At 35.1% G+C, this 15,357-nt stretch overlaps 1 protein-coding gene across 3 annotated transcripts in view; it reads right to left on the reverse strand.

The window, feature by feature from the left end:
- GABRA3 (gamma-aminobutyric acid type A receptor subunit alpha3) overlaps positions 1-15,357 on the reverse strand; it is a 428,833-nt gene that overhangs the window by 104,538 nt on the left and 308,938 nt on the right. For all 3 annotated transcript variants that reach the window (XM_066250025.1, XM_066250022.1, XM_066250023.1), the window contains exon 6: positions 8,754-8,836. In XM_066250025.1, the coding sequence (XP_066106122.1) occupies positions 8,754-8,836 (83 nt within the window). The remainder of the gene's footprint in view (positions 1-8,753; positions 8,837-15,357) is intronic.

The raw sequence follows: 15,357 nt of genomic DNA on the forward strand, positions 1-15,357 counted from the left end.
TTTTTTCTATAGCTTTTCTGTTCTCTATTTCATTTATTTCTGCTCTGATTTTTATTATCTCCTTTATTCGGCTGGTTTTGGATTGTCTTTGTTCTTCATTTTCTAGTTCCTTAAGGTGTGAAGTTAAGTGGTTCACTTGGGCTCTCTCTTGTTTGTTCATATAGGCCTGAAGTGATATGAACTTCCCTCTTGTCACTGCTTTTGCTGCATCCCATAGATCCTGATATGTCATATTGTCATTTTCATTTGTCGGTATATATCTTTTGATCTCTGCACTTATTTCTTCCTTGACCCATTCATTCTTTAAAAGTATGTTGTTTAGTTTCCACATTTTTGTGGGATTTTTTCCCTCTTTTTTGCTGTTGAATTCTAGTTTCAAGGCTTTATGATCAGAAAATATTCTTGGAACAACTTCGATTTTTCTGAATTTGCTGATGTTGTTTTTGTGGCCCAACATATGGTCAATTCTTGAGAATGATCCATGTACATTGGAGAAAAATGTATACTCAGTCACTTTGGGATGAAATGTCCTGTAGATGTCTATCATATCCAGGTGCTCTAGTGTTTTGTTTAAGGCCGCTATATCTTTGTTGATTCTCTGTTTGGATGACCGATCTAGAGCCGTCAGCGCTGTATTAAAGTCTCCATTATGATTGTATTTTTGTCAGTTTTTGTTTTAAGATCAATAAGTAGCTGTCTTATATATTTTGGTGCTCCTTGGTTTGGTGCATATATATTAAGAATTGTTATGTCTTCTTGATTCAGTGTCCCCTTAGCCATTATGAAATGGCCATTTTTGTCTCTGAGTACTTTTGCTGTCTTGTAGTCAGCATCATCAGATATGAGTATTGCTACACCTGCTTTTTTGTGGATGTTATTTGCTTGGAGTATTGTTTTCCAGCCTTTCACTTTGAATTTGTTTTTATCCTTGTTACTTAGATGAGTTTCCTGTAGGCAGCATACAGTTGGATTTTCTTTTTTGATCCATTCTGCTACTCTGTGTCTTTTTATTGGTGAGTTTAATCCATTTACATTTAGTGTAATTATTGACACTTGTGAGTTCCTTATTGCCATTTTATAGATTGCTTTCTATTAGTTTTGTGCCTTGTTTGATTCTTCTCTTTCGTTTTTCTATCTTTTGTTTTTATTTGGTTGTGTTCCATACATCTTTCCTCTGTTGCTATCTTTTTTAAATCATGTGCTTCTGTGGTGGTTTTTTCAATGGTGGTTACCATTAAGTAATGAAAAGGGTTCCTACCCTGTTCATTGTAGTGCACTATTTTATGAGTACTTTTGCACTCCATCGCCCTTTGCTACTGTTAATCTCCATCCTCTCCCCCCCTTTCTTATTGTTGTCACAGTTTAAAGTTGGTTTTGTTATGTTCTTCTTGGAGCTTTTACTTGTGGCTTTGTTTTTTTTATTATTATTATTCTTTGTATCTCATTGGAGAACCCCCTTTAGTATTTCCTGGAGTGGGGGTTTTCTGGTTATAAATTCTCTCATCTTTTCTGTATCTGTGAATGTTTTTATTTCTCCTTCATATTTGAAGGGATCTTGTCATTTTTTAAGTATGTTGTTTAAATTGCACATTTTTGTGGGTTTCTTTGCTTTATTTCTGCAGTTGAGTTCTAATTTCAAACCCTTTTGGTCAGAAAATACACTTAGTATAATTTCAATTTTCTTGAATTTGTTGAGGTTAGTTTTGTGGCCCAACATATGGTCTATACCGGAGAATATTCCATGCACACTGGAAAAGAATGTATAGTCAGATGATTTGGGATAAAAAGTTCTGTAAATGTGTGTTATTTCCATTTTGTCTAGTATGTCTTTAAAGGCTGATTTTTTTTATTGATTTTCTGTTTGGATGATATATCTAAAAATGTCAATGATGAGTTAAATTCTCCAAGTGTGATTGTATTTTTGTCTGTTTCTATTTTTAGATCAGTTAGTAGAAGTCTTTTATATTTTGGTGCTAATTAATTTGGTGCATATATATTAAAATGTGTTATATTTTCTTAATACAATGTCCCCTTTATTATTTTGAAATGCCCATCTTTGCTATTGTTAACCATGTTATCTTGAAGTCAGCATTGTCAGATATTAATATGGCTACACCTTCATTTTTTAGCGGTATTATTTGCTCAGAGAATTGTTTTTCAGCCTTTCACTTTTGAGTTTACTTTTGTCTTTTCACCTTAGATGTATCTCTTGAAAGCATTATATGATTGAGTCTTGCTTTTTAATGGAATCTGTTACACTGTGGCTCTTTATTTAATTTTATGTATTCATTTTAGAGAAGAGAGAGAGAGATAGAGATAGAGAAATCATGGGGGAACAGGAGAAAGCATCAACTCCCATATGTGCCTTGACCAGGCAAGGCCAGCATTTTGAACCAGCAACCTCAGCATTCCAGGTCGACACTTAATCCACTATACTACCTTTGTGCCTCTTTATTGATGAGTTAAATTTATATTTAGTGAGTTAAATTTATATTGATGGGTTTATTTATATTTAGTGTAATTATTGATGCTTGAGGATTTCCTATTGCCATTTTATGTTTTATTTTGGGGGAACACTGTGTCTTGTTTCTTTTTTTTGTGGTTCTCTCAGTTGTTTATGTTTGGTGGTATCCCATTCTTCTTTCCCTAGTTTCTTTTTTTTAAGTTATGTGTTTCAGTTGTGGCTTTTTTATAGGTGGTTACCACTAGGTTACTAAGAGAAAAATATTGATATGTACAAGATTCCTTTGTCTTATGATTATTTCTGCACTCCTTCCTTCTTTGCTACTGTATATTTTTATTCTCACCCATTTTATGTTATGTTATCACAGATTATCCTTTCTTTTATTGTGACATTGTTGTATCTTTTATTTGTAGTTTTGGCTTGTTTTGTTCTTTGTATATGGTCCAATAATCCCCTTGAATATTTCCTGCAGTGTGGTTTTCTGGTGATAAATTTCCTCAGTTTTTGTATGTATGCAAAAGTTTTTATTTCTCCTTCATATTTGAAGGATAACTTTGATAGATATGGTATTCTTGGATGATAATTCCTCCCTTTCTCTACTTTGGATATTTGGTTTCACTCTCTTCTGCTTTGTGGAGTTTTTTCTGAGAAGACTGTTGATAACATAATGGGCCTTCCTATACATGTTATGTTCTTTTTTTCTCTAGCTGCCTTGAGAATTATTTTCTTGACATTGATTTTTGACAATTTTATTATGATGTGTCTTGAAGTAGGTCTGTTTGGGTTGCAATAACTCGGTGTTCAGTTTGTTTCTTGAATTCAAGGCTCTATCTCTTTCCATAGGCTTAGGAAGTTCTCATCAATTATTTATTTGAATAGGCTCTCTACTTCCTTCTCCATCTTTTCCTCTTCTCATAAAACCATTATTTTTATATTTATCTTTCTAATGGAGTCAGTCAGTTCTTGTAGAGCTCTCTCAGTTTCTGGAATTTGTGAGTCTCTCTCTTCTACTCTCTGTAGCATTTCTAGTTGCCTGTCTTTGATGTCACTTACTCCTCTATCTGGCTTGTTTTATTAGCTAAACTTGCTACCTCAATTTTCAATGCATGTATTCAGGTCTTCATCTCTGTGTCCAAAATTTTAATCTCCTTGGTAAAGCACTCATTTTGTTTATTAATTTCTTTTTTGAGCTTACATAAATGCCTATCCAATAATAAAATCATGAACTTTGGCCTTAGAGAAAAATTTATGAATTTGACCTCAAAGACAAAAAAAAAGTAAAGGCAAAAATAATGAATGAGACTATATCAAAATAAAAAGCTTCTGCACAGCTAAAGAAACTAACAACAAAACAAACAGGCAGGCGACTAAACAGAAAATAATATTTGCAAAAACAGCTCCAATAATGTATTAATATCCAAAATATATAATAAATTCACAAAATACAGCAACAAACTGTATAAAATTTATAAGAATTAGCTGTATAAAATTTCTGTGCTGACTTCCACTGAGGTGTTGCTGTCACAATGATGTAGCCTTGACCATAGTTGCATTGGTGGGTGGGGCATGTTGTGAGGGATTTTCAGTTTTAGCAATGGCTATCTCAGGCCTTTGGGTGCTCCTCCCTATGTATCAATAGATCAGGGGGGCCAGACATGTGGCACCTCTGTTCTTCAGGGCTGAGAGTGGCTCTAGAGAGTTAGATGTGGGGTTCGTCTCTACTTCTCTCTGTACCAACTGAGGCAATGGAGGTAGAATCTGGGAAGTGGGGGGACCACTCTTTGGTTTCCTCTGACTCTTTACTGAGTGCAGGTTGCCTGAAGACTTCACAAAAACTAGCCATGATCCCTTGTTCTGCCAGCTCTTTGGTTTAATATCTCCTCCTCTGCTCTCAATCTCACTGCTCTTCCTAGCAGAAGGAGATACAGTCACTCTAGGCTTTTCCCCTCTGTGTAGCCCCAGTAGAGAAAACCCAGACAGTCTGAGCTTTCCTCCTCTCCTGAACCCCAGGAAAAAAAACCAGTCACTCCAGGCTTCTCTTCTCTCCATAGCCCCACCGGACAAAAATCCATACAGTCCATACCTCTCCCTTGTCCAGATCCCACTATGAGTGCATCTTATCTTTTGACCAATCTTCTTAACCCTTCACACTTTTAGTCCATTCAATGCATGGATCTTTCAGGCAAGCCTGTGAGCTTGGATGAGTTAGCTTCATTGTGTTACAGCTGCTCAATATGTTGAAATTTCAAGGGGAGAGACCAAGGTTATCTCTCATGTCACCAATCCTCTGACATCATCTACTGTCTTATTTTTTTGAGGTTTTTGACTACTATTTACAGGTTTTTTACAGGATTTTATAATTATAGATTTGAGTCATTTGTCAGTTTTATGCAATGCAAATATTTTCTCCTACTCTGTGGTTTCCTTTTGTATGATTGTCGTTTGATAAAGAGAATTCTTAATTTTAATATATTTCCACGTCATTATCTTTTATCTTTGTGGTTGGCACTATTCTGTGTTCTGTTTAAGTAATGTCTATAACCTCTAAGATCACATATATATTCTCTCATGTTCTTATCTAAAATCTTTATTTATATCCATATTTATTTTTATATCTACAATCCATCTAGAATTTATTTTGTGTATACTGAGAGTTAAAAGTCAAAGTCAATCAATTAATCTTGATACCTTTCTAAACTACCCCTTCCTTCTCATGTCTTTCTCTCTCTCTTTATTTTGGGGCTTTCTGTTATGCCCCAGTAGTCTATTTACTTATCTCTGTAACTATTAATACCTAAAGCTTTTAAAGTTTTAAATGGGTCTTGACATCTGATATTGAATTTGATTTCATTATAAATTCTCCAGATGTATTGTTTTTCTTTAAATTACCTTAGCTATTGTTGGAACATTTATATTTCTATAAAAACTTTAGAATTAGTATTGTTTTCTTTGTAAAATTCCAGTTTGTGTTTACCAACTTCTTAAATCTTTGAATTGATAACTTTCATCAGTTTTTTAATAGTTGATCTTTAGCTACTTAATTATTGTTTTTGCTCCCTTCTCTTTCTTTTTTTTTTTTTTTTTTCTGAAGCTGGAAACAGGGAGAGACAGTCAGACAGACTCCCGCATGCGCCCGACCGGGATCCACCCGGCACGCCCACCATGGGGCGATGCTCTGCCCACCAGGGGGCGATGCTCTGCCCATCCTGGGCGTCGCCATGTTGCGACCAGAGCCACTCTAGCGCCTGAGGCAGAGGCCACAGAGCCATCCCCAGCGCCCGGGCCATCTTTGCTCCAATGGAGCCTTGGCTGCGGGAGGGGAAGAGAGAGACAGAGAGGAAAGCGCGGCGGAGGGGTGGAGAAGCAAATGGGCGCTTCTCCTGTGTGCCCTGGCCGGGAATTGAACCCGGGTCCTCCGCACGCTAGGCCGACGCTCTACCGCTGAGCCAACCGGCCAGGGCTTCCCTTCTCTTTCTGATTGTCTTCTGCAGAATTATGTATGAAATTTTATTTTATTGTCTTTTCTTTTTCTTACTTTTTTCTGTAATTTTTGTCTGTCTATAACTCAGTTTTACTATTTTCTACTTCACAATTTTTAAGTACTCTAATCTTGTCTTCTATTTGTTAAATCCATTGAATTATTAATTTTGGATATTGTAGTTTTCCATAAATAATTTCCAATTTATTCTTTATAAATTCCAACTTTCTGTTAAAATCCCCTTTATCTATTTTTATTAATCTTTTCTTCTCTTTAAATTTTTTTTCTTGATTTTAGCGAGAGAAACATTAATCTGTTCCTGTATATGCCCTGAGTGGGGATCAAACCCATAACCTTTGCACTTCAGGATAATGCTCTTACCTACTGTACTATCCATCCAGGACAACCTTTTTCTCTAATTGAACATATTGACCATAGTTTTTAAATGTCTCTATCTATAAACTTTGATATCTGGATCACCTGTTGGTCTGTTTCTATATTCTGGCTTTTTGTTTTTAAATTTTAAATTTTAGGTCATATGATTCTGCCCAGTGGTATGTCTAATAATTTTTTAAATTATTATTAAACTGGAGAGTTTTCAGATGATGCTGACTTTTACCAGAGAGGCTTCATTCTTCCCATTACCATGCAGATAGTGTGGAAGTATTATACCTAAATCTCATAAGAAACTGAGCTGAGTTATAATTTTGGCTATACTTTTGCTATTACCTTATAATTAAAACATAGCTTCTCTAGGGTATTAAACTGATAGCCTGATGCATCTTTTTTATAGCATTAAGAAACTGCAGAAAAGCAAGCTGTACTTAAGGTTTTCATATTAGATTTTAGTTTTGTGATTTTGGCAAATTCAAAATTGAACAATAGTGTTAAGAGGGGTTTCAGCCAAGAGTTTGAGGCCATATATAGGTAGATCTCTACTTTTATCACTTTAGCTCTGTGTAAACATCAAAAGTATTGCCTTTCGCCCTTCATTCAGAAGCAGCTTTGTGCCTGGGACCAAACTTGCAATTTCAACCTGAAATCCATGGCCAAAATTGGCAAGTGTCATTGCACCACCAGGTATCAAAAAGCTTCAAGTCATATTCATCTACAAGAGGTTCTACCCTGATTTCAGAATTTTAGTATTTCCATTTTTTGGTTTTTTGTAATTGCTCATGAGAGGAACACTGGTTATCCACAAATAACTCTGTCCTACCCAGAGTGAATATAATACTCATCTAATTTGATAGCATAGCTGTTAAAACAAAAATCTACAAGTCATCCTTGAGTTTTCTCCTTTTCAAATATTTCACATCTAATTCATTGCAGGATCTTTTTGGATCATTCTCCACAATATATCTAGAATCAAGTTGTTTCTCATAATTTTTTCCACTATTATTCTGATCTGAGCTATTTTCAGCTGTCATCTGAAATATTTATAACCTCTTAACTGGATTTCCTGATTCTATTATTCTCATAGTTATATTTTTAATAAAGTATCCATAATTATTTTTAAACATAAGCCAGATAATGTAATTATTTTGTTCAAAATATTCCAATCACTCCCAATTTTTCCTCAGAATAAAATTCAAAGGACTTTAATGACTTACTAGATTCTGGATGACCTGGCCTCCTCTTTTATCTTATCCTCTCTTAAGTCTTTCTCTCTTACTCACTCTGCCCAGCCAAATTAGCCATTTTGATACTCTTAGTAAAATTAGACACTTTCATGATCAAGGTCTTGCACTTGGTTATTACCTCCAGCTGGAGCAAAATTGTCTCAGATATCTGTGATATTAATACTTTACTTCCTTAATATTTCTGTTCAAGTATCACTTTTTCAAAGAGGCCTATGCTGATCATCTTATTTTAAATTTCAATGTCAACACCTATCCTCCACCTAGATGTAACTTATCCACCTTATTCTGTAGTACTTTCATGTATTTCCATTGTGCTATTCACTTTACAATATAGTTTATACTTTACTTTGTTATTCATTGTTTATCTTTCACACTAACTCTTTGGCAGGGTTTTTTGTTCTATTTATGGATGCACTCCAAGCACTAGAATAGAGCCTGACACCCAAATCTGTGAATATTTGACAATGAATGAAAAAATACATCACACATAATTATCTGGGTCTTTTCAAAGGCACTGACTACTCTAAAATACAGATCTATATCTAATTTAGACATGATCAACACAGACATTGATATATTGCTCTGATGACTCATATAAAACTTACTGTGAAATTCTCAGAGTAAGAAACTCATTCAAATTCTTTTCAATTTTGATGTTTCTAATTCATTTAGAAATCGGCTATGCATCTATTCATTTCTACATTAGATGTGCACTACCAGCAAAGGCAATGCTCTCTAAAAATTAGAAAATCTCCAGAATGTCTTTCTGTAAACCATTAACTGGAGAGAAAGGTAAATAAGTATATGAGGATGCAGGTAGAATAGGTATTTTAAAAATATAATAACATTGATTTTGAGGGATCTTGTTCTTAGGAAGCTGATACTATACTCTATATCAATGCTGTCTTCTGGGCAGTTTAAGAAACATATGCTAATATTTAAATCTAATGACAGAAAAATTGGTCATATTGGTGAAATTAGGTTTGCTGTCTAGAAAAAACATTTAAGAAAGACTAAGTCTCCTTCTTCTGTTCAGTTAGTACTCAACACCCCATTTTTATACAATCCTGGATTACAGATCTCAGCCTTGACACTATTGGGGGGCAGAATGAGAAATATTCTGTTTCTTTTGGAAAAAGCTCAGGCAAACAGAAAGTAAGAAAATACATACAGCTTCCAAACTTCAGGGGGCAGGCATGCACATCCATGGGAAAATCTTCCAAATGCATGGGACACTCAGCATGAATTGTTAACCTAAAAGTAAGAAGAAAAGAAAATGAAATCAAGCTAAAAATGAATGGTGTTAAACAAAAAGCTGATTTTCTATTTATCAGAATAGAATTCCCCTAAGAATAATGGGACTTTGTTTGTTTAGGTTCACTGAGATCCAAGTCCTTATGACACAAAAGATGGATTAAACAAACTAGATAGTATTTCAAAGAAGTATTAAGTATGGATATTTTTGACCCATTTCATCTGAATATTACCTTATCACTTTTAGAAAAATTACTGGTGGAAAGGTAAACTGATAAAGCTAGTATAAAAAAAAAGTGGTTCCTCAAAAAATTAAGAATAGAATTACCATATGACCTAGCAATCCCTTTACTAAATATCTACTAAAAAATTTAAAACATTGTTACATAAAGACACATGGCCTGACCAGGCAGTGGCACAGTGGATAGAGCATTGGACTGGGACATGGAAGACCCAGGTTTGAGATCTGAGGTCGCCAGCATGAGCTTAGGCTCATCTGGTTTGAGCAAGGCTCACCAGCTTGGGACCAAGGTCGCTGGCTTGAGGAGGGGGTTACTTGGTCTGCTGTAGCCCCTCAGTCGAGGCACATGTGGGAAAGTAATCAATGGTCAGCTGGAGTGCCGCAACAAAGAATTGATGCTTCTCATCTCTCTCCCTTCCTGTCTGTCTGTCCCTATCTATCCCTCTCTATGACTCTCTCTCTTTATCTCTATTGAAAAAAAAAAAAGAGAGACACATGAACTCTCATGTTCATTGCAGTATGATTCATAGTGGCCAAAACATGAGAACAACCAAAATGTCCCTTGATAGAGGGTAGGATAAAAAAGATGTGGTACTTATATACAATGTAATACCACTCAGCCATAAGAAATGATAACATATTGCCATTTACGACAACATGGATAGACCTTGAGAACAAGATACAGAGTGAAATAAGTACATCAGAAAGCTAAGAACTATGTTATTTCACACATAGGTAAGGTAAAAAACTAAGACTCATGGACATAGATAAGTTAAATGATTACTCAGAGGAGGGGATGAGGGAGGGGAGTAAAGAGGGGCAAATATACAGTGATAGAAAATAATTTGACTTTGGGTATGTACTCTTATTGATCAATGTTACCCCATTAAATTTAATTTCTAAATTAAAATATAGCTTATCTGCCCTATCCAAGCTCCCATAGCTACTACCCCCATCCAAGGAAGCTTAGAAACAGCATGTCCTGACTCATTTACTGCAGATACCAGTTTAATAATTTCTGAAATAATTATTCTCAGTAAGCTATCATGTAAGTTATCCAATTTAAAGATTGCACTGGAAAGGAGAATATCAGAATATTTTTATCCTGATGACGACCAGGCACAAAAGATGGCTCTGTTGCTCACAGATACTACAAAAGCTTTGCTAAGGAAGCTACACACACACACACACACACACACACACACACACACACACACACACACACAGCAATTGGCCAGAAAAAAAACAAAGGTAAAGGAAGACATCAAAAACCTCAGAGATCAAACCTGAAGAGCTCATGCTTTCTTAACGGAGAAAACATATAGGAGAGACTATGCAAGGATTCCTCAATGGAAATCTAGATGCAATATGATTAATCATGTCCCATATGCATTCCCTTTCATCAGTCTGTCTAAATAATCTATTCCAAGGTTTCTTTTCTGATTTCTTTCAAATTTTTTTATTCTTAACTTTCCTTAGGGGATCCACAGAGCAAAAATTCAGAATTATTTGGAACCTATCTTTGATAAGCTATTTCTGGCCAATCTGTATAGATCCTGCTTATATTATAAATCACTGTCATTTTCTTGGAGTTATAAGTTGAAAACTAGTAAGCATCTCCAATCCTGGCTAATTTTTAAACTGGATGAATATGTAACACCTCACAGGTGATCAGAACAGCAACACTAGATATTGCTCAAAATATGCTTACTTAAGCAAACATTCTCAGGTATCTAGTAGCAAGAACACTAACTAGGCTGATAAGCAGAACCAAAGTGTGTGCCTTTCGTTAAATATTTACCTATGTTTTATTTCAAGTTTCCTATCTAAACAATGAAGTTTGGAACTAGATAGCAAGTATATTTGCAGCTCTAACTCTTTAGATTTTTACAAAATTCCTCATGTTTCCTGAACAAAACCTTTATTTTCCAGTTAGCCTACCTTATCTCACCAATCCACTATTATTAAAGCATAAAAGGGGGTTTATGACTAAAAGTGTTTATTATTAAAAAATGTATTTTACTGAGAAAGTTGCTCCTTGTGTTGGAAACTTAAAAAATTTTATGAGTTTACTAAAGAAAATAGAATGTTTTCTTTCCATTTATATTAGTATTTTTCAGATAGTACCTCTCATGAGTAATTCCAAAAGAAGATTACATCTACCCAGCGGTCTTGGGCACATGGAAAATAAGCCAAGGCAAAGAGGTTACTAAAGCAAAATGCAAAAGGTATTTATTTCTGATTAGTAACAGAACTGATTTATAAAACTTTCATATTTTACTTTGCATCCACTTCTTGCCCATTTACTCTAAGCAGAGCACAGAGGAGAAAGCAGAGTTTGATGAGAGCAGGATACTTCACAAGCTAAATTATGCTGTGTTTTTTTTATTGGTTTTAAACATATCCTAAAGCTCTCTGACCTCTTGTGTCATATTGTCTTTCTTTCTTCCCTTTCCTCCACCTTTTCAAAATTTTAAGGGCTTCTTCAAGCTTTCTCTACAGCAGAAAGCACCCTGACTGTACTCAGGATATTATACTCATCACAACAATCTATGGTATAAACATCCTTTCTGAAAATTTCCCTGCTCTCTTTTTAAATAATAATAATTATCATTTTGTACAATAACTACAATTAATACAGCCCACTTTGGAAAAATATGTTTTGAAATTAAATTTATTGGGGTGACATTGATCAATAAGACACATAGGTTTCAGGTTAGTATGTCTATAGCATTTTAAAAATTGATTGCATTGTGTGGCCATCACCCAAAATCAAATTATTTTTCATCACCATATATTTGTTTCTCTTTACACTCCTCCCCTCTGACTCCCTCTTCCTGGTAAACACATAAATTTTATCAATGTCCATGAGTCTCAGATTTATATCTCACCTATCTGTGAAATTATACAGTTCTTAGCTTTTTCTGATTTACTTATTTCATTCAATATAATGTTCTTAAGGTTCATTTGTGTTGTCATAAATAGCAATATGCCATTATTTTATATGGCTGAGTAATATATATATATATATATATATATATATATATATATATATATATATATATATATATATCACATCTTTATCCAATCCTCTATTCAGGGAAACTTTGGTTGTTTCCATTTCTTGGCCACTGTGAATAATGCTGTGATGAACATGGGAGTGCATGTGTCCTTGTGTACCAATGTTTTTTTAGTTTTTTTAGGTAGATACCCAGTAAAGTAATTGTTGGGCAATATAGTAACACTATCCTTAATTTTATGAGGTACCACCATATTGCCTTCTATACTGGTTGTATCAGTTTTTATTCCCACCAACAGATGAGAGATCCTTTTTCAGCACAGCTTCTGGAACACTTGTAATTACCTATCTTGTTGATAAAATTCAATCTAACACGTGTGTGGTGGTATCTCATTGTAGTTTTCATTTGCATTTCTATAATAATTAACATCTTTTCATGAATGTGTTGGCCATTTGTGTGTCTTCTTTGGAGAAGTGTTCGCTCATGTCCTTTCCTCATTTTTTTAATTGGATTGTTTGCTTGTTTCTGAGTTCTTTATATACCGTATATATTGGATATTGACCCATTATCAGAGTTGTTTGTGAATAGCAACTCCCATTTGGTGGGATGTTTTTGGTTTTGTTCTCTGTTTCTTCTACTTTGCAAAAGCTTTTCAGTTTGATATAGTTTATTTTTATTTTTTATTTTTTTGTATTTTTCTGAAGCTAGAAATGGGGAGAGACAGTCAGACAGACTCCTGCATGCGCCCGACCGAGATCCACCCGGCATGCCCACCAGGGGCGATGCTCTGCCCACCAGGGGGCGATGCTCTGCCCCTCCAGGGCATTGCTCTGCCGTGACCAGAGCCACTCTAGCACCTGGGGCAGAGGCCAAGGAGCCATCCCCAGCGCCCGGGCCATCTTTGCTCCAATGGAGCCTTGGCTGCGGGAGGGGAAGAAAGAGACAGAGAAGAAGGAGGGGGGGCGGTGGAGAAGCAAATGGGTGCTTCTCCTATGTGCCCTGGCCGGGAATCAAACCTGTGTCCCCCGCACGCCAGGCCGACGCTCTACCGCTGAGCCAACCGGCCAGGGCTAGTTTGATATAGTTTAATTCACTTATTGTTGCCTTTACTTCTTTTGGGTTCAAGTTCATAAAATGTTCTCTTCGGCTAAGGTATTTAAGTTTAGTGCCTATGTTTTCTTATATATAATTAATAGCTTAAGATATTAGATTTAGATCTCTGACCCATTTTGAATTAATTTTTGTGCAGGGGTATAAACTGTAGTCAAGTTTCATTCTTTTGCATGTGGCTTTCCAATTTTCCAAGCACCATTTACTGAAGAGGAACAGTGGTACCTTGAGATACAAATTTAATTCATTCTTTAACCGAGCTCGTAAGTCAGTCAACTCATATATCAAACTGCGGATTCTGGACCCGTGCGCCAATGCGCCAACTAGTGGCAGCTTCCCAAATCACAATTCATATCTCGGAATTTCGCTCGGATCTCAAACAAAAATACAGACTGAGTCGCAGCTCGTATCTTAGAAAAAAAAAATTTCTATGTTAGTCTGTTCGTATCTCAAGGTACCACTGTATTCTTTTCTCTATTGTGTGTTTTTGCTTCCTTTGTCAAAGATTATTTGCACATATATACGTGGCTTTATTTGTGAGCTCTCAATTCTGTTCCATTGGCCTGTATGTCTGTTTATCTGCCAATACCATGCTGTTTTGACTATAGTGGCTCTATAGTATAATTTGAAGTCAGGAAGTGATACCTCTGGCTCCATTATTATTTCTCAAGATGGATTTGACTATTTGGGGGGTTTTTTTGGATCCATACAAATGGTGATTTTTTTTTTACCTTTCTTTAAAAAATGACATTTAGATTTTGATGAGGATTTTATTATATTTGTATATTGCTTTGGGTAGTATGGTCGTTTTAACTATGTTGATTCTTCCAATCCATGAACATGGAATATTTTTATATTTCATTATGCCTTTTCCAATTTCTTTCAATAATATTTTATAGCTTTCAATATATATACTGATCACAAAAATTAGGGGATATTAAAAAATGAATAGGAAGTGATAAAGTATTCCCAAATTTTTAAGAGAAGAGTTAGGGGATATTTCAAAATGAATACAAAGAAATAGAGTATCCCTTAATTTTTGTGAGAAAAATTAGGGGATATTTCAAAATAAATATGATTTGATAAAATAGCTCTTCATTTTTGTGAGCAGTGTAGGTCCTTCATACCCTGTTAAGTTTACTCCTAAATATTTTTGTGGTTGTTACAATTATAAAAAAATGTATTTAAGTTCATATTCCAATATTTCATCATTGGTGTATAGGAAAGCAGTAGACATTTCTATTTTGATTTTGTATTCTGTGACTTTCCTATACTGGTTTATTGTTTCTAAGAGTTTTTTGGTGGAGTTTTTGGGGTTTTCTATATACAGGATCAAATCATCTGCAAAAAGTGACACCTTTATTTACTTCTTCTTTCTGATATGGATAGATTTATTTCTTTCTCTTCCCTGATCACTCTAGTGAAAACTTTCAGAACTATGTTGAGAAAGAGTGGAGAGAGTAGGCAGCCCTGTCTTTTTCCTGATTTTAGAGAAAAAGCCTTTATTTTGTCACCATTTTGTATGTTATTAACTGATGGTTCCTCATATACGGCCTTTATTTTCTTTTAATTTTTATTAATTTTAATTTTTTGTGTTTACATGGATTCAAGTGTCCCACTGAATATAATACCCCACCCCCACCCCAATGTCCTTATTTATACCACTTTTACCCTCCTCCCCCTAACTCCCTTCCCCTTTCCCTCTGGGATTTGCTATCCTGTTATCTGTATCTATGTGTTATGTATATATAATCTCACTAATCCCTTCACCTTCTCTGATCCCATCCCCTCATACCCTTTCCCTATGACATTTGTTCCTCTGGTCCTTGTGACTCGACCACTGCCTCTATTCTGTTCCTTAGTTCACTTTGTTCATTATATTCCACATATAAGTGAGATCACATAATATTTTTCTTTCTCTGCCTGGCTTATTTCACTTAGCATAATAATCTCCAGGTCCATCCATGAAACTCTCTTTAATAAATGGTGTTGGAAAAATTGGACAGGTAAATGCAAAAAAAAATAAAACTAGACTACCAACTTACACCATTCACAAAAATAAACTCAAGTGGATAAAAGACTTAAATGTAAGTCATTGAAACCATAAATATCTTGGAAGGAAACATAGGCAGTAAACTCTCCAATATCTC

Source organism: Saccopteryx bilineata, chromosome X (assembly GCF_036850765.1).
Source record: "Saccopteryx bilineata isolate mSacBil1 chromosome X, mSacBil1_pri_phased_curated, whole genome shotgun sequence".
NCBI lineage: Eukaryota > Metazoa > Chordata > Mammalia > Chiroptera > Emballonuridae > Saccopteryx > Saccopteryx bilineata.